At 50.6% G+C, this 24,026-nt stretch overlaps 1 protein-coding gene across 3 annotated transcripts in view; it reads left to right on the forward strand.

The window, feature by feature from the left end:
• Window positions 1-24,026, forward strand: part of KCP (kielin cysteine rich BMP regulator) — a 91,336-nt gene that overhangs the window by 46,670 nt on the left and 20,640 nt on the right. For all 3 annotated transcript variants that reach the window (XM_061638002.1, XM_061638003.1, XM_061638004.1), the window contains exons 25-38: window positions 574-756; window positions 2,323-2,493; window positions 5,727-5,903; window positions 7,093-7,178; window positions 8,196-8,286; window positions 10,238-10,320; window positions 11,444-11,617; window positions 13,349-13,528; window positions 14,090-14,360; window positions 15,196-15,278; window positions 16,560-16,730; window positions 18,068-18,161; window positions 19,622-19,795; window positions 22,509-22,591. In XM_061638002.1, coding sequence (XP_061493986.1) covers window positions 574-756; window positions 2,323-2,493; window positions 5,727-5,903; window positions 7,093-7,178; window positions 8,196-8,286; window positions 10,238-10,320; window positions 11,444-11,617; window positions 13,349-13,528; window positions 14,090-14,360; window positions 15,196-15,278; window positions 16,560-16,730; window positions 18,068-18,161; window positions 19,622-19,795; window positions 22,509-22,591 — 2,021 coding nt within the window. The remainder of the gene's footprint in view (window positions 1-573; window positions 757-2,322; window positions 2,494-5,726; window positions 5,904-7,092; window positions 7,179-8,195; window positions 8,287-10,237; window positions 10,321-11,443; window positions 11,618-13,348; window positions 13,529-14,089; window positions 14,361-15,195; window positions 15,279-16,559; window positions 16,731-18,067; window positions 18,162-19,621; window positions 19,796-22,508; window positions 22,592-24,026) is intronic.

Below are 24,026 nucleotides of genomic sequence, written 5' to 3' on the forward strand. Positions count from 1 at the left end.
CTGCTTTCAGCAGGGAGTCGCGCCTTTACCTGCCCCGGACCTCATGCCATAAATAACGTCAGGTGTTGGGCAGGTGGGCGTGGCTTGACTGAAACAGCCTGGCAGGTTCGCCATCGCTGCATTACCGGGAGTGCAATGCCTTCCGGAGCGGCTTGAACGCCACTGACCCATGTGGGCAAGCCACACGCCAACAGTATGTCCCCCTTGTCTGGACTGAGTCTCGCTTTGTTCCAGTGGCGGCTCGTGCCTCCATGTCAGCGGGGCAATGGAATCTGCTGAAAGCGCCTCTGGTGGCTCCTTGAAAGTTCAAAGGAAAGCCCGGAGTGGATTGCATAGCCCCACTGACATGGAGTTATCAGCCGCCAATTACTTTGTTCATCTAATCCGTTCCTGCACCCGAGCGCCCTTGGGGAGAGGGAGCTGGAGGGGGCCAAAGAAGGAGAAGCAGCCTGGCAGTGTGGGGAAAATCTAACAGGTGGAAATTGGTCTCCCAGATGGGAGTGAGCCCATTCTGTCCCAGCTCCCCATCCCCCCACCCCAGCATCTAACAGCCCTCCCCCCTCCCTTCTGCAGCCCCCCCAGCTGGTTGTTTTTATCTGGGCATCTCCTATCAGCACATGGAGCGGTTCTACGACCCGTCAGACAAGTGCCGGGACTGCATCTGCAGCAACGGGACCATCACCTGCCAACGCCAGCCCTGCGCACCGGTCCAGTGCTCCCACCCGCTGCAACAAGATTGCTGCCGCTCGTGCGACGGTAACAGGCAGCGCCTCCTCTTGCAAGCTCCCAGGGTTGTGACTAGAACCTGGGTGTCCTGGCTCCCAGCCTGATGCTCAAACCTCAGGGCTGTGGTTTAAACCCATGAGTTTCGCCCGTCTTGGCTGTTGCGGAACCTGGAATGGGGAACCCAAGGACCACATTCCCTTCTGGACAACCTCCTGAGGGCCACAAGCCAGTGGTGGGCTGGGCCAGGAGCAAAAGGGGGCAGAGCAACAGATGTGATTTTTTTACCTTTGTACTGAAGGTTCGTTTCTACCCACAACTCCCACGCACTCCCTTAACCCAGCATTATCAGAGTTGAAGGGCACATCCCAACCAAGCAAAATCACTTGTGCAGGGTGTGAAGCAGGGCCAGTGAGGGGGGGGCTGGGGAGCGTCCCAGGGGCCACATAGACAGGCCCAGAGACTGCATTTGAGCCCCGGGCCTGCGGTTCTCCATCCCTGCACTTGTGATGCGTATGCAGAGTAACTCAGCGGTCTGAGCTGCGTGTGTGCCAGTGTGTGTATTTACTTAAGGAGCAGGCTTGAACCTTGCATTTAGATCACTGAAACTCAAGACTTAGTAAAATAAGAAAAGCTACTATATTTATAGAAATACGTAGTAGATAGGAAAGGCATACCTAGTTCTGAGTTGGAGACACAATGCCCAGATTTGGGAATTGCCCTCATGGCTCAGGAGAGAGCAAAGACAAAGATGTCTCCTCTCTCCTCGAGACAGTTGAGGAATGCTTTGATTTGGATTCTTGCATTTGCAGGGGGTTGGACTTGATGGCCTTATAGGCCCCTTCCAACTCTTCTATGATTCTATGAAGAGAAGAAGAAAAGGGCAGAAGGAGGAGGGGCAGGTCAGCTTCCCTGAGCATATCAGTTTACAAGGAAGGAAGTTAGTCAGAGCACTGCACAGGTAAAGGTAGACAAGCCTAGCCAGCTGGAGGACCTGAACTGTATCTTCCTTCTGGAACACAAACAGGAATTGCTCTTGCCCCATTTCCAGAGCTTGGAAAAGTTACTTTTTTTTGAACTACAGCTCCCATCAGCCCCAGCCAGCATGGCCACTGGATTGGGCTGATGGGAGTTGTAGTTCAAAACAGTAACTTTTCCAAGCTCTGCACTAACCTTGTTGGCCTTCAGCCAGTTGGTTGTGCCTCTGTCTCGGGTGCTCCACATGTTGCCCACCAGCCGAGCCTCCTCGTTTGGGTAGCAATTAAATACAGGCATGCCAGGCTCTCAGCGGTTGCCCATGTTCACAGCAGCCAAGTGAGGGTGGCCAATAATATTCCCATGTTACAATTTGGGGGGGCTGAGGCTGTGATCTGGCTGTTACAATAATTGCATGATCAGCAGCTGCAGGTACCTATTGGCCAGTGCCCAGGTCATCACTTAACCCTGTGGACGTCCCATGTTCTGCCAGACTCATGTACACCCCTGTGTCCTAACCTATTAGCTCTCTTCACCCACCTCACTGACTTCCCTTTCAGAGCCCCAAGGCCCTCTTTTTATGCTGACTAGCCCTTCTCTGTGCTCTCCCCCTGCTGCCACCAGGTTGCCTTTACCATGCAAGGGAGCTCCCCAACGGAGAGCAGTTTGCAGATCCCAAGGACCCCTGCAGTGTCTGTTCCTGCTGGGAGGGGACCGTCACCTGTAAGCCAAAGGCCTGCCCCCCACTGGACTGCCCCTTTCCTGTCTCTCGACCTTGCTGCAAGGTCTGTGAAGGTGAGTGTAGGGTGTGTGTAAGTAAAACACGTCTGAAAGGAATGATTTTCTCCACCGCCTGGCTTTTTTTATTGAGCATTCATCCTGATTTGTTTCTCCCAGCGCTGCTTGGAGATGTCAGCAGGGACTGAACTTGAGTCCTTCTGCGTGCTTTGCCAGTGAGCTACAGCCGTTCCATTCATCCTGGATTGCTTGTGGGGAGTTTATGCGCTTTCCCAGTAATCATTTGTTCATTCCACACTTTTCTTTTCTTTTTTTTTTCAATTAATTTTTATTCTAATTTTCAAAACCAAAATAATACAAAAAGAAAACAACACAAATCAATAACTAATACAATACAAAAAAAAATACATATATATAAAAATATTGACTTCCGATTTGTCATAGTTCAGCTATAAATCTATAATATATAACAAACCTATCTCTTAATAGATTATAAAATCACCTTCCTCCAACGGTTATCTTAGTTGGTTTCAAATCTCATTAACATCATATCATTTTAATCTTCCACAAAAAGTCAAAGAGAAGTTTCCAATCCTTGAGATATATATCAATCAATTTTTTTTCTAAATAAACATGCCAATTAATCCAACTCATCAAATCTACTAAATCCAGTAATTTCAAAACACTATAATTCAACTATAAATCTATAATATGTAACAGACCTATCTCTTAATAGATTATAAAATCACCTTCCTCCAACAGTTATCTTAGTTGGTTTCAAATCTCATTAACATCATATCATTTTAATTTTCCACAAAAAGTCAAAGAGAAGTTTCCAATCCTTGAGATATATGTCAATCATTTTTTTTTCTAAATAAACATGCCAATTAATCCAACTCATCAAATCTACTAAGTCCAGTGATTTTAAATCACTCTTCTGTCATTATCCATATTGGGTCCATCTTCCATCTTTACGCACCCAAAAATCTTGCTGTCATAGTCATATAATAAAAGTCTGATAGGAATTTCCTCCATCACAGATATTTTCTTGCCATCAAATCCAAACGTATCACTGAAGTATTGTTGCAAAGCCGCATCTCTGTTCCTCTTTTCCACGTGATACACTAGTACATCTCTTGAAGGTTTTTCCATTGACACAAGACAGGGATTAATTCTGTTAACTTTCTCCATTTCAAGTTCCATCAGATCCTTCCAGTCCAAGAATTTTTTTGAACCGATAATATCTCAATTGCTGTTACTTTGACAAATCTCTTTAGCTGTATAGATAAGAAAATGATGAATGTAGACAGGAGGATGTTTGCCTGTTAATCCGTATAAAAAAAAATGGGTCACTTATCCAGCTGAGCTAGCATAAAAATCCTCGCTCTGTCTGAGCTGCTGGAAGACAGACAATTCTGACGAATTCCAGACTCCAACAATCAAAACAAAGCTATGTAGGAAATCTCACGTTTCTTCTTTAACCGGAAGAAATTATTCCCAGTCAGAAAAGAGCCTTCTGACTGAATTTAAACTGGAAAAGTTTCATCCAAGACGGGAGCCCGTCTCAGAGGCTGCACAGGCGTAGGGATCCTCCTGGGAAGTCCGTTCATTCCACACTTTTCAATGCATTTCACCAACACTTTCCCAACTACAAGTCAATTGTTGCTGTTGTTTTAAAGTGGGTTTGTTGCATCAGGGCAAACAAGCGCTGTAGACCACGTGAATTGTGCAAACCTAAATTTTGCAGGATGCGCTTGAATCCCTTCTGCAAGATCCTGACAAAACTGGGGTCAACATCAGGGCTGTACATAATCCCGTCCCCCCAGTATGTCCAGCAACACAATGGGAGAAAGATCCAAGAGGCAGGAAGGTTGTCCCGTGGGGCCCCAGAACACTCTGGAGAAAAAATTATTTAGCCATTATTTGCTCGGATCCGTCTGGTGCTGGAGCAACAACAGGGCAAATGGTCCATCCAGTGCACAGGACCTTCATGTGGCTCCTGCACATCTCCTGTTTCTGCTCCATCTTGCCACTTTAGCCATGGCCAAGCCATTTTCCCAGTACTTCCAATCCACGTGGCTCAGATGCCTTTCATCTCTCACCAGGCCAGGCGGCTAGGCTAGGCTCGCCTCAGCTGATAGCTATTTGCCAGTGTACTTGTATAGAACTTCCAAGTCCAGAGGCAGTATACCTCCAAACCTCAGGTGCTGAGGGAGGGCTGCTACCTTTTCCTGGCCAGTATTAAATAGAAACAGGTTATTAGCCAAGAAGGAGTCTTGGCTTTTGAAGCAATAGGAAAACTTGTTTTAGCAGCAAACCCTTTCCCAAATGGTCTTCTTACTAGAGTGTAAGAAGAGCATGGCTGCTGGTCAAAGCAAAGGCCTTGATCTAGCCAGAGCTTGGAAAAGTTACTTTTTTTGAACTACAACTCCCATCAGCCCAATCCAGTGGCCATGCTGGCTGGGGCAGATGGGAGTTGTAGTTCAAAAAAGTAACTTTTCCAAGCTCCGGATCTAGCCCAGCATATCTAACCAGATACCTCTGGGAGGTTTGCAAGCAGGACAGGAGCGCAGTTGGCCTCTGCCACTTGTGATCTTCCAGCAACTGATGCCTCTGTTGCTGGAGGTGGAGCAGAGCCCATCGTTGTTCTTGTTGCAGGGGTGGGGATCCTCTGCAGCCTGGGGGACTGGATCCTGAACAATCCCACCTCTCGGCCTCCTGATGGGCCCTTTTTTCCCCTTGCAGCACAGCTTGGGATAACAGCCTCATGGACCAAATTAGGACCCCTGCCAGGCCTGATTAGGCCCACAGGCCAGAGGTCACCCACCTCTTCTCTGCCGACATCATCACCCAAAACAAAGATAACAATTGAATACAGTTGATTCTTATAGAAAAGGAAAATGAATAAAGAGACATTTAACTCCTAACTATTTTTTAAAAAAACTATATTTCTCGAGCCAAAGGCAGGTATGCAAGAACACTAAATGTGAAATATTTATTATTTTGTTTAAAATATTTCTATCCCGCCCTTCTACCCTACAATAGGGCACTCAGGGCGGCTACAATAAAATACATACATAATAAAATACACAATAAAAACACAAAACATTACAGTAGATTAAAATGCATAAAATACTATTAAAATACATAAAATGCAGTGTACTTGCCAGTGAATACTCCTTGAACCAGTCTTTTGGGTTCACACAGTCTGGGTGAATAAAGGTGGATTCTTGCAGCTCATGTGTATATGACATTCTCCCCTGCAGTCATGTCTCTCCCTCCGTCCCCAGGTTGCAGCTATCTCTCCGAGCACTACCTGAATGGCCAAGAATTCCAGGACCCCCAGGACCCCTGTGGCCTCTGCACCTGCCTTGACGGATTTGTCACCTGCGCCAAAAAGCCTTGTTACCAAGCGAGCTGCAGCCATCCTGTCCAGGCGCCTGGGCAGTGCTGCCCCCTCTGCCATGGTGGGCTCAGAATGCTGGGGCACTGGGCTTGCGAGATTTGGGGTGGGGAGAGGAGAGCGGGCTGCATATAACATGGGCAGAAATCAGGAACGAGGAAAATAAACATTCACATCTGCCTCTAAAAGGCTTTCTGAACATGTCCAAGAACATTGTTTTCTTTATATATTTTGACTCAAGATGGGCTTATAAAGAAGACAGTGTGCATGTGCAGAATATCTCTTGAGCATGTGCAGAATGCCTCTTTTATAGGCGGATGTGGATGTTTTGAGTGCCGGCACTTGATGCATTCCATTTAATACATTTAAACCAGTGTCATATCATGTGAAACGGCCATGGTTTCTCCCTAAGAATTGTGGGAACTGTGGTTTATTAAGGGTGCTGAGAATTCTTAGGAGTCCCTTATTCCCCTCACAGAGATACAATTCCCAGAGTTTCCTGGGAAAAGGGATGAATTGTTAAACCACTCTGGGAATTGTAGCTGTGTAGCCCAGGTGATATCTGCACAACCCCCAGCTCCCTATACAGATACATAATCTGTGAATTCCATCTGAAAAGACCCAGAGAGTTTCTAGCTTCTTCATTCTTCCCCATGTCGTTTTTGGCTGGCCCTACTATTAGGCAGAGTGAGGCAGCCACCTCAGGTGGCAAATGCTTGCAGGGAGTGGCGGTGAGGTGCTGAAGGACAGGCTTGTGCAAGACACGCCTTGCCCTTTCTCCCCCTATGCTCGCCTGTGTACCGCTATCCCCTCTGCCAGTCTAGTCGGACCCCGTATGTGGAATGGGAGGGCGCCATCTTGTCTTTTGCCTCAAGCTGCAAAATGTCTTCAGCTGGCCCTGCCATAGCCCAAGGGCCGCTTCCCATGAGGGAAGCACCGGAGCACAGTGGGGGAGCATCTGCCTTGCGTGCGAAAGGTGCCAACTTCAATCCCAAGCTGCATCTCTGGGTAGGCCAGAGAGAGACTCCTGCCCCAAATCCGGAAGAGTTACTGCCAGTCAGTGCAGGCAATACTGAACTAGGTGAACCAATAGCCTGACTCAGTATATGATCCTATGTTCCCTGGGTGATCCAGAGAGGAAAAAGCCATAGCTGTATTATACCAGGATCCCCACTGACAGTGGAGGACTCTCTTGCCACAGCAACAGCAGGGCCTGCAGTAACCTCTCGCCTTCTCCTCCTGCCGTGAAACAGGGTGCTCCTATAACGGCATCACCGTTGGCAATGGACAGAGCTTCGCCGACCCCGGGGACTCTCTCTGCTCCCAGTGCACCTGCCGGGTGAGTGCAGCAGGCCGTGGGTTGGTTGGGGAAGGCTCAGAATAGGGGGGCCGGAAACGGAGGGAGGGCACATTCAGTCCATTCAGGGGGGCAGTCTGGTCCTTCCTCTGCAGCGGAAATATTGTGGAGTGGCAGCTCCTTTCTGTACAACATCTCTCAGGCCTTTTCCACAACATGTGCTTGGTTTAGTAACAGGCTGAGCTACAGGAGGGCGGGGCTGAGGCACCTGCGGCCCTCCAGATGTTGCTGAGCTCCAGCTCCCATAGTACCTGACCATTGGCCATACTGGCCGCCGGGGCTGCTGAGAGTTGGAGTCCAGCAACATCTAGAGGGCTGCAAGTTCCCCATCCTTGAACTAGACCGTCGGTTGCCTTTACTGTCCATTGCAGCTCTGTCTTCTTTGAATACAACAGTGGGGAACCTGCAGCCCTCCAGATGTTGCTGGACACTGTCTCCCATCATCCCTAATCACTGGCCATGCAGGGCACTGGGGCGGCTGAGAGTTGGAGTCCAGCAACATCTGGAGGGTTGCAAGTTCTTGATCCTTGAACTAGACCGTCAGTTGCCTTTACTGTCCATCGCAACTCTGTCTTCTTTGAATACAACAGTGGGGAACCTGCAGCCTTCCAGATGTTGCTGGACTCTGTCTCCCATCACCCCTGACCAGTGGCCATGTGGACTGTTGGGAGCTGGAGGCCAGTAACATCTAGAGGGCTGCAAGTTCCCCATCCTTGAACTAGACCATCAGTTGCCTTTACTGTCCATTGCAACTCTGTCTTCTTTGAATACAACAGTGGGAAACCTACAGCCCTCCAAATGTTGCTGGACACTGTCTCCCATCAACCCCGACTAGTGGCCATGTGGACTGTTGGGAGTTGGAGGCCAGTAACATCTGGAGGGCTAAAGGATAACCACCCCTATGGCAGGGCATGGGAACAAGGGCCCTGAGACTTGCATGAGTGGAACTCTCTGCAGGGTCTTGTAGCCAAAGCAAAACATTCCCTCCGCTTACCGCAGGCTGGTTCGGTTCAGTGCCTGAAGAAGCTCTGTGCTCCAGCCCCCTGTGCCTATCCTGTGCCTGGTCCATGCGCTTGCCCACTGTGCCAAGGTGAGTGGGCCTTGGGGAATGGTGCCCTACTCACTGGGGAAGAGCAGAATGGAGTGCCGGGCTCATCACAAGGGCGGCCTTGACCTGGCTCCTCTCTGACCTAAGAAGATGATGAGAGCTTTCTGGGTGGTGGACAAAAGAGAAGAACGAATTATATATGGGGGTCTCAGCGATGGTGATAAGGGGGTATCAAATAACCAATTGCATTTCTCAGATAGCTTTCGCCAACCTGGCTGGGGCTGATGGGAGTTGTAGTCCAAAAGACCTGAGGGCACCAGGTTGGTGAAGGCTCTGCTAGGGCTTAGGACAGATTGAAACATCAAAACCTAAAGTACTCAAAAGATATACGAGGTTCGCTGAAGCCACCGTCCCAAAGTTTCACCGTGGCCTCCAAGTCCTAAGCCAAGGAGGGGAGGGTCTTCTGATGCTCTCAAACAAGGCTTTGGGGAGCCTCCGAGGAAAAAGGGGTTCCCTGCAGGGCAGAGTAGGCGAGAGGGTCAGCTCTAAGAGCAGGAATATTGTGCCTCACAGAGTGTCCTGGGCTGTAGCCCTTCAGTATGCAGGTGAGGATCCCACCTTCGAATGCCAGAAACACACACCCTGGTTTAAAATGAACAGCAGCCTCCCTGCATGTGGAAAGTTAGCAGTTCAGGGAGAGGAGTAGGCTAAAAGCCAGAGACTGCATCATCGCCTGGCATCCTTAGTCAGGTGCAACTGCTAATGCCTCCCCTGCCTCTTAACATTTTTATATTAATATTTTAATCTAATGCCTTGTAATATTGTCTTCTGTCCTGGCACTTTGAGCGGCACCCGGCAGCTGAATCTACCCACTTTTTACATTGCCCTGACAGAGCATTGCTCTGGGCTAGTGGAGACTGGCCCATTGGGGCCAGAGGGGCTCTGCGGCACCAGCCTCAGCCTGCGTCCAGCCAGCCCCCACCCACCTGCCTTCTTACTTACAACCAGTCCAGGGGGTGACGCTGCATTTCAGCTCCCTCCTCTTCCTCAGTCTCAATATTGCCCTTGTAGAACTCAGCAATGGGGAGGTTGGGGACAGAATCCCCAAACCACTTGGGTCCAGGATACCTCAATTCCACCTGAGTCCTTATGTCCTAGCCTGATCACCGAGATCATCCAAAGAAGCACAACTAAGCAGTTGTTCCCCATGTTACACAGTCCTAACTGGCCTCAACTACCGTCGTGGGCTCCTGCTGGGAGGAAGGGCGGGATATTAATCAAATAATAAAAAATAAATTAGAAGTCGGACATTTGGTCCCTTGCTGTGGAACGCTCTTCCGGCAGAGATTCGACAGGCACCCTCACTTTTTGACTTTCAGGCGTCTCTTGCAGATCTTTTTATGTCGACAAGCCTATGCAGTTGTCTAAAATGTTCTTGAGTAGCCAGTCATTTAAATTATTGTTCTGGACTCTTTTTAATAGTTTTTCTGTTGCTGTACACCACCCTGATGTTTTGTGAGAGTCCCTTTATAAAGAAAGAAACAAAACTAGAATTAGTTGGCTCTGCCTGTGATTGACTCTGGGAAATGAAAAAGGGGGCTCGCCCCAGTTGCTGAAGGCTGCTTGGGGTGCTCCCAGCATGGCCAGGCTTGCTGGGCAGGAGTCCTGAAAGAGGAAGGGGGCAGAAGCCAACCCAGGGCCCTCTCACAACTGGAGCTGACCCTGCTAAAATCCTGGACGTACTAACTTTCCATTTGCAGGGTTTTTTGTGGGGATGGGTTGGGAGAATATTAATGTGCACCATCTTCCACCCGCACACTGAAATGGTACAGTCCGTGCAGAGCTGTTCCATGTGCTGTTGCTGAACCTTTTCTTGGGCTGTAAGAGAGGACAAAGGGATGGGTGACAAGGAGGCCGTCACTCAGGCGCCTCAGTGTATGGGGCAGAGGGTTCCTTCCCTTTGGCTCTGAGAGGCCTCTTTCCTCCTCTCCAGGCTGCAGTTTCCAGGGACGCGGATACGGGGATGGAGAGACCTTCCCTGCCCCCAGCAAGCCTTGTGAGGAGTGCCGCTGCCTGGTAGGCTTTGGGGCAGAGGAGGGTTTTGCTGGGCATCCTGTGTGTGGGGCTGGGATCTGTGTATTGGGCAGGGCTGGGATTGGGAGGTGTTTATTGGAGCGGTGGCCAGCCCCACTGGAAGGGACAAGGACCCACACCTGAGGCTGTGAGGCCAAACGCTGGCCCAGGGCCACCATCGCCATCTCCTCCTCCCTCCCAGTCCTGCCTTTGAGTCCTGAAACAAAAGGCCAGGGGGTGGCTAACCTGTGGCGCTCCAGATCTTGTCGGACTCCGAACCCACGATCCCGACTGTTGGCCATGCGGGTTGCTGGGAGCTGCGGTCCAGCAACATCACTGGGAGGGCACCGGGTGAGAGTTTCTGGACCGCATCTCCCATCAGCCCCGGCAGGAGCCAGTTTGGCCAGTGATCTGGGTTGATGGGAGGTGGCGTCCATCCTGTAGAGGAAGGCTCCTCTAGGGGAAGCCACCCTTACACTGAGATCTCTTGAGATCTCCTGAGGACACAAAAGGTGGACAATGGACACACCTGTGAAGTTTACTTATGCCATGTTGAACTATGGTCCATCTAGCTGACGGGCAGCTTCTCTCCAGGGATGCAGGCAGGAGTCTTTCCCAGCCCTACTCGGAGATGCCCAGGACTGAATTCAGGGCCTTCTGCATGCCACAGAGAGCCATGGGCCATCTCCTTCATGGGCCGTTTGGGTGCCTGCCTGGAGAAGCAACAGGCCTTCAGTTCCACCCAGTCTGATCAGGAGATGAGGCAGCCAGGGTGGCGTAGTGGTCGGAGCGTCAGACTAGGCCCTGGGAGACCAGGGTTCAAATCCCCATTCAGTTGTAAAGCTCATTGGGTGACCTTGGGCCAGCCACCAGCTCTCAGCCTGGCCCACCTCACAGGGTTGTTGTGAGAAAAACCTCCTTGGAGGAAAGGTGGGATATAAATGTAATCATCAAATAATAATAATAATAATAATAATAAACTGGTAGGGGGAAGCAGAAGGTGTGAGGGACCAGCCCCCAGTGCATGAAGGGCCCTCAGCCACCACCAAACGGACAGTTGCCATAGTAACATTCCTTACGCACATACACACACACCCACATGTGGCCCTCTCCCTTTTCTTCCCAGAGAGGGGACGTCTCCTGCGGACCCCGCCAGTGCCCCGCACCCCACTGCTCTCACCCGTCCCATGACCCATGCGGCTGCCCCACATGTGACGCCTGCAGCTTCCAGGGGCGAGACTGTCAGGATGGCGAGTGCTTTCCTGATCCCGGGGACGACTGCAACCAGTGCAAGTGTCTGGTAAGGATTGAGTGCCGGGTGAGGGGAGGGAGGAAGAGGTGGGGGGGACGGTTGTCACCGCATTGCCAGCCCTCCCTGCAACAAAAGTCTCTTCCGCCCTACTCTGCCGGGGCCTCCTCCTGCCCCCTCCTCTGTCCACAGGCGCAGGGCCTTGGGGCTCTTCAGATTCCTCCTCAAAGCCTAACTTTCCCTGACACCTTAAGCCTGGTCTTCACCAGCCCCATCGTCCTCCATCTGTTCTGGACTACATCTCCCATCAGCCCCCAGCCAGCACGGACTGATGGGAGTTGTAGTCCAGAACAGCTGCAGAGCACCAGGGCTGGTGAAGGTGGCCGTAATCGCCACAACCTCCCTAGCAACCACTCCTCCCTGGCAACAGACCCTTAATGGATGTACCTACATTTGCTTGCAAGCATCCCTTGCTTCTGCTCCCTCCCTCTGCTCACTCTCTTGTGCCCCCTGTCAAAATGTAGATTGTGAGCTCCTTGCAGCAGAGACCTGTCTTTACTTAAAGCTTTGTGCACCTTGAAAGTATAGTATTAACATTATTATTACTATTACTATTACAACAGTGAGCATTCCCCCACTTCCACACGCTAGGCTTTAACTGGTACCATCCTATCTCTTGAACTGAAAGGCAGTATGGCACAGGAACGCATCAGGACTGTTGCTGTTTTCCGGTAGGATTCAGTCACATACAGGCAAATCCGGGTTGCACAATTAAAGCTGCTCTGGAGGTTTTGCGTAACAAATGTGCTCCCCCAAAAGTTCAGGACTTTTTGCACTCTGCAAAGTGACAGGGAAAATGCACTAGAAAGTGTGGGGCAACACTTCCTTTGACTCGATGTCATCCAAGCTCCCTGCGAACAAGTCAGGATGAATGCTTAGTGAACATGGTGTCTGGAAGTGCCCATAGCGGGCAGAGTACTGGATTTATAGGAGGCGGCCACCTCCTGTGCAGACGGCGGGCATAAGTGGTTCCGTTTTGTTCTTGTTACGTGCCTCCAAGTCGACCACGACTTATGGCGACCCTATGAATCAGCGACCTCCAAGAGCATCTGTCGTGAACTACCCTGTTCAGATCTTGTAAGTTCAGGTCTGTGGTTTCCTTTATGGAGTCAATCCATCTCTTGTTTGGCCTTCCTCTTTTTCTACTCCCTTCTGTTTTTCCAAGCATTATTATCTTTTCTAATGAATCATGTCTTCTCATGATGTGTCCAAAGTATGATAACCGCAGTTTCATCATTTTAGCTTCTAGTGACAGTTCTGCTTTAATTTGTTCTAACTCCCAATGATTGGTCTTTTTCGCAGTCCATGGTATCCGCAAAGCTCTTCTCCAACACCACATTTCAAATGCGTTGATTTTTCTCTTATCCGCCTTTTTCACTGTCCAACTTTCACATCCATACATAGCGATGGGGAATACATAGCGATGGGGAATACCATGGTCTGAATGATCCTGACTTTGGTGTTCAGTGATTCATCTTTACATTTGAGGACCTTTTCTAGTTCTCTCACAGCTGCCCTCCCCAGTCCTAGCCTTCTTCTGATTTCTGGACTATTGTCTCCATTTTGGTTAATGTCTGTGCCGAGGTATTGATAATTCTCGACTTATTTACTTAAATGATTCCTGCAGACAGTATGTGTGGAGGGCTCTGAAGATCCCGGAAATGTGCTCCATAAATGCTCAGTGAGTAACTAACAGGCCCCTTGTCCCTCCCTGCCCCACAGGGTGGCACTGTGACATGCGTGCCCACTACGTGCCCCGCCACCTCCTGCCAGAACCCCGTCATCCTGCCTGGGCAATGCTGCCCAAAGTGTACGGGCGCCTGCCGCTACCATGGTCGGCTCTACAGGAGCGGAGAGGCCTTCGGTTCGCCACAGGACGCTTGCCACACCTGTGCTTGCCTGGTGAGTGAGGGAAGAGGGGCTGGCAGCTGGAGGGGCAGTCGTACATTTGGCATCTTGGTGCTCCCAGCTTCCCTCGGTGTGCCAGATGCAGCTTTGGCTCCTGTCCTCCATGCCCCAGGAATGTCAGGGCTGGGCAGGTGCAAACGCCGCCTGGAGAACAGGTGGATCTCCAGCTGGATCCAAGCGCAGAAAGACAGGAAGCTGACTGACGCTGATGCATTCTGATGCTCAGTGTTGTCCACACTGACTGGCAGAAGCTCTCCAGGATTTCACACCTGGAGGGGCTGGGAATTGAACTTGGGACCACCCGTGTGTAGAGAAGATGTGGTACCAATGAGCGATGCCCTTTCCCAAACAGGAACATTGAGAGCTGCCTTGTAGAGAGTCAGACCAGTGGCCCATCTAGCTCAGTTCAGCCTACACTGACTGGCAGGGGCTGTCCAGGATTTCAGGCAGGGACCATTTCCAGCTCTAACTGGAGAGGCTGCTGGGGTTGAACCCGGGACCTTCCGCATGCAAGGCGGGTGCTCTGTCGACTGAGCATTCTCCCTCCTTCCACAGAATGAAGTGGTGACTTGCCAGCCAAAGCCTTGCCAAGCCCAATGCAGCCACCCTCTGCCCCCAACCGCTCCCGCCTGCTGCCCGACCTGTGACGGCTGCCTCTATGAGGGCCAGAAGCTTGCCAACCAGGAGGCCTTCACCCCGCCCTCCGACCCCTGCCAGCACTGCAGCTGCCTCCATGGCAACGTGGCCTGCACCCCGGTTCTTTGTCCCCAGGCGTCCTGCCCCAGCCCCGTCCACAGGCCTGGCCAGTGCTGCCCACAGTGCCCAGGTAAGCTGCAAGCTGGGATTGCAGGGGCCACGCTGGCAAGGGAGTCCCCCTGAATTAAGTGGAAGCACAGTGGGGAGGAGAGCCTGGCTGGGAGTCCAGAGTCTGTGAGTTCAAAACCCCGCTCGTGTCTCCTGGGTGTCAAGGGCCAGCTAAAGATCACTCCACAGTGAGTGGCTCAGGGGTTACGTGCCCTGCCACCTGTGCAGCCGTGGGCAAGCCGCAGAGTCCCAAGGAGCCCAGTTGCCCCCCAGCTGGCACTTGTGGACAAGGAAGGGGCTGGCTTGTGCGGCTGTGGCAAGCTGAGCAGGCCCTGGCCAGCTGGGGAGGACTAGCCTCAGAGGGAGGCAATGGGAAACCCCCTCTGAATACCGCTTACCATGAAAACCTCTGAGTAAGCATGCATTGGAGCACGTGGACTGATCTACCATGGCTCTTCCTGCAGGGTGGGTTTTAGTTTAAACATATCTATCCCCACTCTTCAGCTGTTGTTTTTTTTAAAAAAAGACTCCCAGAATGGCTTGCAAATGTTGGTAATGACATAGTCCCTGCCCTCAGTCTAAAAGGCACAACTCACAAGGAAAATGGTTTGGCAGGGAGGAGGAAAAAACCAAACTCAAGCACTATTTACATAACTTTTCCATCATTTCTATGCCTTTTCTGCTTGCCCAGCATCTTGTGGCAGGACTGTAGTCTGCAGTAAGTGGCTTCTGTCCACCAGGCACTGGGGTCTGAAGGCATGGGGTCAAGGTCAAGGTTAGGGTGGGGGAATGGTGCTTGGGGGTGCCCTAATCCCTCCCTCCCTCCCTCTCTCTCTTTCTCTCTCTCTCCCCAAAAGTGTGCCAGCACGGAGGCCGTGAGTACCCTGAAGGCTCACAGTGGCTCTCCCCTTTGGACCCTTGTCAGCAGTGCTCCTGTGTGGTAAGACCCTCCGTCCTCTGTATGGCAGCCTTTTTCAGCCCAAGAGCCACACTCCCTTCTGGGGGCCACATGCCAGTGGTGGGCGGGGCCAGAGGGGGAAAGCGGGAGAGCAACAGACGTGAACTTTACCTGTTGCACCGCAGGCTCGTTTGTGCACAATCTCGCACGCCTCTCTCCAGCTTCCATCCCGGCAAGCGAGAGGCATCGTTGGCATTCACAGACACATGCCAGCCAGGCAAAAAAGTTTGGGGTCCAAAGCAGGGCCGGTGAGAGATGTGGCCTGGGGAGAGTCTCCGGGGCCAAATAGAGGCCTGAGGAGCTGCATTTGGCCCCCAGGGGCCTCAAGTTCCCCATCCTTGCCCTGGGCCAGCCACTTTCCTTGCAGGGGACACGTCCTCCCATCCTCTGCTCTGCCGTGCGGTTCTTTCCTTCTGTCTCGACCCTCCAGCGCTTGGCATGGAAGGGGGAGGTTTTCACTGAGACCCCGGTGTGGGGGGCGGAAGGCAGCAATCGGATGATTCCTGAAGAGGGAAGATGGGCCACAGAGCAGGAAGTGGCTGGAGCAAGGTAGCAAGTGGCTAGCAATCTAACTGGCCTGAACAGGAGTGGGATAAGCTATCTGCTCCTGGGTGGAAGGCAGGCCTTGGGGTCCCATCCCAGGGGCAGTTCCTTTCTACGCCAGATTGTACACATACAGGAAAGCATCACGGGGGCTTCCCAGGCAGGACTAAGCGGATCCATCGATGACCCTCGCCCCACCCCAGGCCGTAGCATGACGAGAGATGCCAAGAAGACGCCTTTAGTACCAATCCCTATATAGATGTGTATATGTGTGTGTGTGTGTATATACTGTATTTTATTTATTTTAATGTTTCTGTGATTTTACTGCTTACAATTTTATTATGTACATGTTTGGTTTTATTTTTGTAAGCTGCCCTGAGTGCCCTATTATAGGGTAGAAGGGCGGGATAGAAATGTTTTAAATAAATAAAGACCAGCAGGCCTCCTGGACCTTTCCTGGCGGCACAGAAGGCACAGCGTCCCACGCAGGATGCGAAACATTTCTGAAAATGCTCCCTTTCCTTCACACCACTTGAAGGCAGGGGGTCCCCGCTCCCCTCGCGCGTCTGGCCACTCTCCCTGCTTGTAAAGAAGGTGGATGGCGCAGCAGCCGGAGCTCCTCAGGACAGAGCTCGGCAAAACACCCTAGGTCCACTGTGCCCGCTGGCCGGCTCCTCTGCCCACACAGTGGACCATCATACCTTCCTCATCTCTTTGCAGCACGGGGAAGCCTCGTGCACGTCGGTGCCCTGCGAAGACACCCTTTGCTCCCACCCGGCTCTGGGACCCGGGCAGTGTTGCCCTCTCTGCCGTGACTGCCTCTTTGAAGGGGTGCGCTACGCCCACGGGGATGCCTTTAAGCCAGAGTCTTGTCTCCAGTGCACCTGCCAGGTGAGTTTCAGCCTCCCCTCCTTCTCGCCTCCTGCAGGTGATGTCCTAAGAATATTGGATCATTGATTCATCTAGCTCAATATTGTCTGCACTGACTGGCAGCGGCCATCCATCATTTCAGACAGGGAGTCTCTCCCAGCCCTGCCAGGAGATGCCCGTGGGGATTGAACTTGCAGGAGCAAGTTCTGCATGCAGAGCAGGTGATCTTCCTCTGACCTTCAACCTGTCCAGCGGAAGCTCCCCCTGGTGGGGATGGCGTGACCTCTAGTTGTGTGGCATGCAAGAGAGCGGGGACCCAGGTCTGCCTAATCTGTCATCTCCCAACTCCAAGAAGGCAAGCCTGTCCCTGGACTGTCCCCAGTGACAGGACAGGAGGCAGGCACAATGGGACGGGGTCCTCATCGCCACCCAAGGGAGGGGGGGCCTTGGAGAAGGGCCACATAGCTCCATGGCAGAGCATCTGCCTCGAATGCGGAAGGCTCTAGGTTCGGTCCTCAGCATCTCCAATGAGCTGGCCAGTCATTTCAGGCAGTACAGTAGGGCCCTGCCTTTTGGCGTTCCGCTAATATGGTGGTTTTCAATTACAGTAGGGCCCCACTCATACGGCGCTTGTTCCGCTTTTTCAGCGTTTTTTGGAATGATGTGCTCTGAGAAGGGCGTCGGGCGCCATTTTATTGTCGGTGTTCCACTTTTCAGCAATTTTTGCTTTTCGGCGGGGATCTGGAACGTAACCTGCCATGTGAGTGGGGCCCTACTGTACTGAGCTAAGTGGAGTAATGGTCTGATCTGATATGAAGTATATATGTTTCTATGTAGGAGACTCAGGCAGTGGCACCAACTCCTCTTCCTCACCACCACTGTTGGTTGCTCGCTCATCCCCTCTGGGGATCCCAGAGCGATAGGCGGGTGAACAAGCAGGGTGCAATGATAAAGGGGAGGAGCAGGTCCAAAGCGAGCTGGGCCCCTGCTGGGCTGTGGCCGTCAGGAAGTGCCCAACCATGCTGACCCCTGGAGGCCAGCCCTGCCCACTTGCAAGAGCAGGAGTGTTCCCCATTCTGTTCCATCTAACTCATCTGGAAGATCAACAGGGTCGAGGAGAGGGGGCCACTCAACCCACCCCCCGCATTGCTAACATTTGCCAGAGGGCTCCATCCTGCTCAAGTGAGAAGGCCGCCCCCTTGCATTTGGATGGTCAGCTGTAGCCCAGCCATTGCAGTGCAAAAGACCTGCACAGTTGTACGTGGGGCCTGCATTGGGTGGGGCAGCGTGGAGGGGGCAGAAGTGTCTGCTAGGGGCCAAGGGGCTGGGCTGACTTTCTTGCCTTTCCCCTTTTGCAGGAGGGGAATGTCCGCTGTGAGATGATCCCATGCCCCCCAACAACCTGCTCCCACCCGGTGACAGAGCCTGGGGTCTGTTGTCCCCGCTGCAAAGGTGACTGTGGGCTTCACCTCAGAGGGACTTTGTGCATGCTCAAGGAAGACACTGTTCCCAACCCAGCCCTCTGCCTGAAACTGGCCCAGGAAGACGCTAGGGAAGCTGGGGGGGGGGCTGATAGGGTGCTTCCGCCCCACAACCGTGGGAGGCTTCTAAATTGGCACCCGGGAGAGCAAGGAGAGACAGCTGTTGGTAAACTGTGCCCAGAGTGGTTCATACTCTGTCGGACAGCAGCAAGCATTCAGCCTAGAAAGACTCTAGTAAAGTCTAAAAAAATAAATAAACTGGATCTAGTGTTCTTAAGCCAACCTGGTACCCCCCAGATGATTTAGACTACAACTCCCATGCCGGCTGGGGCTGATGGGAGTTGTAGTCCAAAACTTCTGGAGGGCAACAGGTTGGCGAAGGCTGTCCTAAGCTAGGCTGCAGAAGAGCAAGGACTATGGGCATGTAAATTGTTGTTCTGTGCCTTCAAGTCAATTACGACTTATGGCAACTCTATGAATCAGCGACCTCCAAGAGCATCTCTCATGAACCACCCTGTTCAGGTCTTGTAAGTTCAGGTCTGTGGCTTCCTTTATGGAATCAATCCATCTCTTGTTTGGCCTTCCCATTTGTCTACTCCCTTCTGTTTTTCCCAGCATGATTGTCTTTTCTAGTGAATCCTGTCTTCTCGTGATGTGTCCAAAGTATGATAACCTCAGTTTCATCATTTTAGCTTCTAGTGATAGTTCTGGTTGAATTTGTTCTGACATCCAATTATTTGTCTTTTTCGCAAAGTGCAAAGCTCTCCTCCAACACCACATTTCAAATGAGTTGATTTTTCTCTTATCTGCTTTTTTCACTGTCCAACTTTCACATCCATACATAGAGATCGGGAATATCATGGTCTGAATGATCCTGACTTTGGTGTTCAGTGATACATCTTTGCATCTGAGGACCTTTTCTAGTTCTCTCACAGCTGCCCTCCCCAGCCCTAGCCTTCTTCTGATTTCTTGACTATTGTCTCCATTTTGGTTAATGACTGTGCCGAGGTATTGATAATCCTTGACAAGTTCAATGTCCTCCTTGTCAACTTTAAAGTTACATAAATCTAGTATTACCCAACCTTACACACACACAACACACATATATATCAAGTGTTAAAGGCTGGGATAAGGAGGTGTATCTTCAGCATAAAATGAGAGCTGTGCAATGAAGCCGCCAGGCCCACCTCTGTGCAAAGGGGGATTCTGCCTCTTAGGGGCTGCTGCAGAGAATGCCCCTCCCCAGGAAACCTCCAGTGCCAGCCCTCCATCCCCCAAGGGCACTGCTTTTCACCTCTTGAAACAATCAAGAGGGCCCCCTCTGCCACTCTTAACACCCAGGAGGGTCTGTAGAAAAGGAGGCAAAAGTGGTGGCTGGGAAGTGGGAAGGGGTGACGATGGCCTGATGTCTGTCCCCTTCCTGTCCCACAGGCTGCGTACATGAGGGCCGGGAGCATGCTGATGGCACCAGCTGGCTCTCCCCCTCCGTGCCCTGCATGGCGTGCATGTGTGTGGAGGGCGTTGCCACCTGCGCGGAGATCGCCTGCGTTAGTTCCTGTGTCAATCAGATTGAAGTACCTGGGGAGTGCTGTCCGCTCTGTGCAGGTATGGCGTGGCAGGGAGGGGTGCAGGAGGACTTGGGGGAGAGGGTGAAAAGGGAGGGTGTGGGGCCTAGTGGTGAACCTCTATTAGCTCAGGGGCTGCATTCCCTTCTGGTTAGGGAAGGGCGCATCTGTCAGCTTCAGATTCTCATTTTTCCAATCTTAAATTCATTTCTACAAATTTCGACTTCATTTTGCCAATACGTTTTTACCAGAAGAGTTCTTACGAAGTTCTCATCAGCGATTTTGCATGCAATTCTCCTACTGTATATACATTTTTATATATAATTTCCCCTAATACTCACATTTTTGGAGTGCAATTTTCCCTAACGTAATGCATTTCTGTATGTTATTCTCACTAATATACACAATACTGTACACACCTTACTCCAGTGTATGCATTTGTGTACACATTACTTGACTGGAGAAATGCATTGCAAAATTCAGATCAATGTGAATTTTTAAAGATGGCTGCACTTTGGTTCGTGTATTGTTTCGGAAAGTGCAAATTCAGTAGGTTCACCTTTAAATGCAACCTGAATCAGTTTTTGCCCCCATCCCTGCTCCTGGGCAACCTTTTGGGGACCAGATGTGGGCGGGGCCAGAGACAAAATGGGCGGAGGAACGAGTGAATTTTACCTTTGTACAGTTAGGCACTTTCTACAGACACCCCTTGCTATCCTCCATCTAGGCAAGCTCTCAGAGTTCACAGATGAAAACTTTCAAGAAGGACGCGAAGCAAGGCCGGTGGCAGGGAGGGATGGCCTGGAAAGAGGGGAGAATCCCAAAGGCCAGGTAGACAAGCCCAGAGAGGCACATTTGGGCCCCGGGCTGGAGGTTCCTCATCCCAGATTTAAAATAACTCTTAACTGCCCTTCCAAGGTGGCATACAAAGAGGCGAGAGGATCGGGGGCCAGAATTCCTGAGTTCCATCTGCTGAAGGACTGCATAGTTTATGACCCACCAAACTGACTGCAGACCACTGAGCCCAGTAGGTTGGCTTCATTAATCCCCAGGTTTGAGGGCAGAGGCCAGCAGCCAGATGAAGAGTTTGAGCGCCCGACAAGCCCGATGGGCATAGCTGTCGGGATGCATTTGGCATAGTGCTCAAGGGCATGTTTGGAAATCTAAGGGACTGTCATGGGCACCGCTGAATCCTCATTTCATAGAAGAAAAATGGGAGATGTCCAGAACCTCCCTCCCCAAACAACAGGCAACAAAGCCTGCATACCCAAAGCGAGAAAACACAGACTAAAAAGTGCCCCTCTCAATTCCGCCAGCCAAGCGACAGCAACGAAAAAGCTTCCCAAAGTCCTTAATTTTACATTAAAAATAAAAAATAAAACAATTTGCAATGGCCAGGGCCTTGGCAAACACCAAGGGGGTGACTGAGGACCCCATATGGGGGATCCCCAGGCTTAGTTCTGCTCATTCTGCAGGCCTGATGCGATGACACAAGAGTTTAGGATCAGGGTATTTAGGGGGATCTGTTTTTTTTGGTGCAGTCTGGCCAGAACACTTCTTCCTCCAGTGAGCTCTGAGTAAAGACTTGCATGTGTTTCTCTCCCAACAAACGCCACTTTCCCTTCTGTGGACGTGAGAATGTCAGGGAAAGTTTGTTTTTTATATCCATTCTTGCCCAGAAAGATGCACCTGTGTTTGGTAACTGATGGTCAAGGCGCAACTGCTTTTTCAGAGACTTGAAGATGGCTTGAAGAGCTGATCCTACTGTTGCCTTCGGTCAACGGCTTCTGCAGGTTTGTGTTTTGAAAACCTGCAAAACCCCTTTGACCAGAAGCAACAGTGGGGCCAAAGACAGACGTGTGTGAGCCATGGGAAGCGACTCCTCTTTCTGATTGCTTCCAACTGTTGTCTGTCTCTAGCCTAGAGATTTTGAATTTTCCCCTCACAGCATTTCTGATTCACACAACAGGAGGAACCTGCCCACCGCCCTTGAGTTTCTGGAAATCGGGCATCTTTGATTGCACTGACTGTTTTAGATGGGAAGGGCCGGGGGCCGGGGCGGAAGGGGAACCCACAGCTCTCCCCCTTCCTTCCTCCTCCTGTTCCTTCTTCCTTGCACCTCTTAGGAGCAGAAGGGTCTGTCCATTTCAGTTCTCCCCGCATCTCATTTTTCTTAAATTCAGGTCTCTGCATTTCTGCAATCATTTGCAGTTCATTTTTTAAGAATCCTCATGGAAATTCTCCAGCATTTGTGTGTCTCCTAATAAACATATTTTTGTATGCAGTTTAACTAATGTGCACATTTTTGCATACAGTTGCTCCTGATATAATAATGCTTTTTGTGTGTGTGATGTTCACTAATGTATGCATTTTTGTAAACACAGAAAATTCGGAAAAGTGCAAACTTCAAAGGATGACTGTGTTTTGGTTCTCATCGTTTCAGAGAGTGCAATTTTGATACATTCGACTTTAAATGCGAATAGAGTAGAATCATAGAATAGTAGAGTTGGAAGGGGCCTATAAGGCCATCAAGTCCAGCCCCCTGCTCAATGCAGGAATCCAAATCAAAGCATTCCTGACAGATGGTAGAATTTCCCACCCCAATCCCTAACATCTCTTTACCTCATTCTGCCTCAGCTTCTCTGCTTTCTTCCCTCTCCCTCGTAGCAGGGGTACTGCTGGAACTAACTGGAGCTCCACGTTACAGGGTTCCCCTTCCCAAGCCCTAATCATGGCCTCTCTGGTCTTCTCAGACTGCAGTTACGAGGGCCGTGTGTATGGACCGGGTGAGAGTTTCCAGCCAGGACAGGACCCCTGTGAAATCTGCACCTGTGAGGTGAGGACCCGGTTTCTTGAGGAATGTGTTTATCTACTTATTTAACAGAATCTGTATTCCGCTTAATCATGAAAACCTCTAAGCAGTTTACAACAAATATAAAATATACATTAAAAGTATCTATAAAAGTCAGATGTTGGCCTGAAAAAAATTCAAAATAGAAGTAAAATCAGCATTTAAAAATTTATTTATTATTTATTTATTTAAGTTGTACCCCTCCCTTCCTCCCAGCAGGAGCCCAGGGTGGCAAACAAAGCACCAAAACACTTTAAAATCATGAAAACAGATCTTAAAATACATTAAAACAAAACAGCATTAAAAACATTTTAAAATATGTATATATATATATATACATCATAAAATAAAACTATGTATTAAAATACATGTCACCTTTATCTGGGTAGGTTTGCCTAAGCAAAAAAACAAAGTTTTCAGCAGGTGGCAAAAATAGTACAGCAAAGGTGGCCACCAAATGTCAATGGGCAAGGAGTCCCAAAGAATTGCAGAGCTGGACATACCTCAAGGTCATCTTATCCGACCCCTATTACCCTGGAATATTTATATCCACAACCAGCCCTAGAGGGCTAGACTCTCACCCCATTTCCATACCTCCTCACCCCTGCCATTTCCTACCCCCCCAAAAAAAGATAAAGTCATGCCCACAAAGGTCATTGTGATTAGTGCTGACTGATCAATCTGTTCATCCACTGATGTCTCTTGGTGATTTGGGAAGTAGCATAAATTTGGGACAGATGCTGTCATTATTGGCTTTGGCCATTAGAGGCCAGTGTTTAACTTGTCATTCCTGGAGGCTGTGCACATAACATGTGATGTGGAGAAAGGTGAGAGGGTAGTGTACTGCCTTCAAGTCGATCCTGACTTATGGGCAACCCTCTGAATAGGGTGTTCACGAGGCTGAGAGGCAGTGACTGGCCCACGGTCACCCAGTGAGCTTCATGGCTGTGTGAAGATTCGAACCCTGGTCTCCCAGGGCGTAGTCCAGCACCTTAACCACTATGCCACACTGGCTGTCCTCATGCAGTAATGATCATAATAATGCTAGAATTCGGAGCCAGCCGACAAAGTTGGATGTTGAGAGGCTCAGGACAGACAAAAGGAAGGATTTTTTCACACCGCAGCACAGAGTTACACTATGGAATTCCCTCCCACAGGAAGCAGTGATGGACCCCAACTGGGATGGCTTTAAAAGAGCATTGGACAGATTTATAGAGGAGGAGAAGGAGGCTATCTGTGGCTACTAGCCATGGCGGCTACTGTCTCCCTTCACTGTCGGAGGCAGTATGCTGGGAAAAGTTGCTGTTGCGCGCAGGTCCTGCTTGTGGGTTCCCTGATGGGGCATCTGGTTGGCCACTGTAAGGAGAACAGGATGCTAGACTTAGGCCACATTCACACCAGACATTTATTCCACTTCTAT

The sequence above is a fragment of the Rhineura floridana genome, chromosome 8 (genome assembly GCF_030035675.1).
Source record: "Rhineura floridana isolate rRhiFlo1 chromosome 8, rRhiFlo1.hap2, whole genome shotgun sequence".
NCBI classification, from domain to species: Eukaryota; Metazoa; Chordata; class Lepidosauria; order Squamata; family Rhineuridae; genus Rhineura; species Rhineura floridana.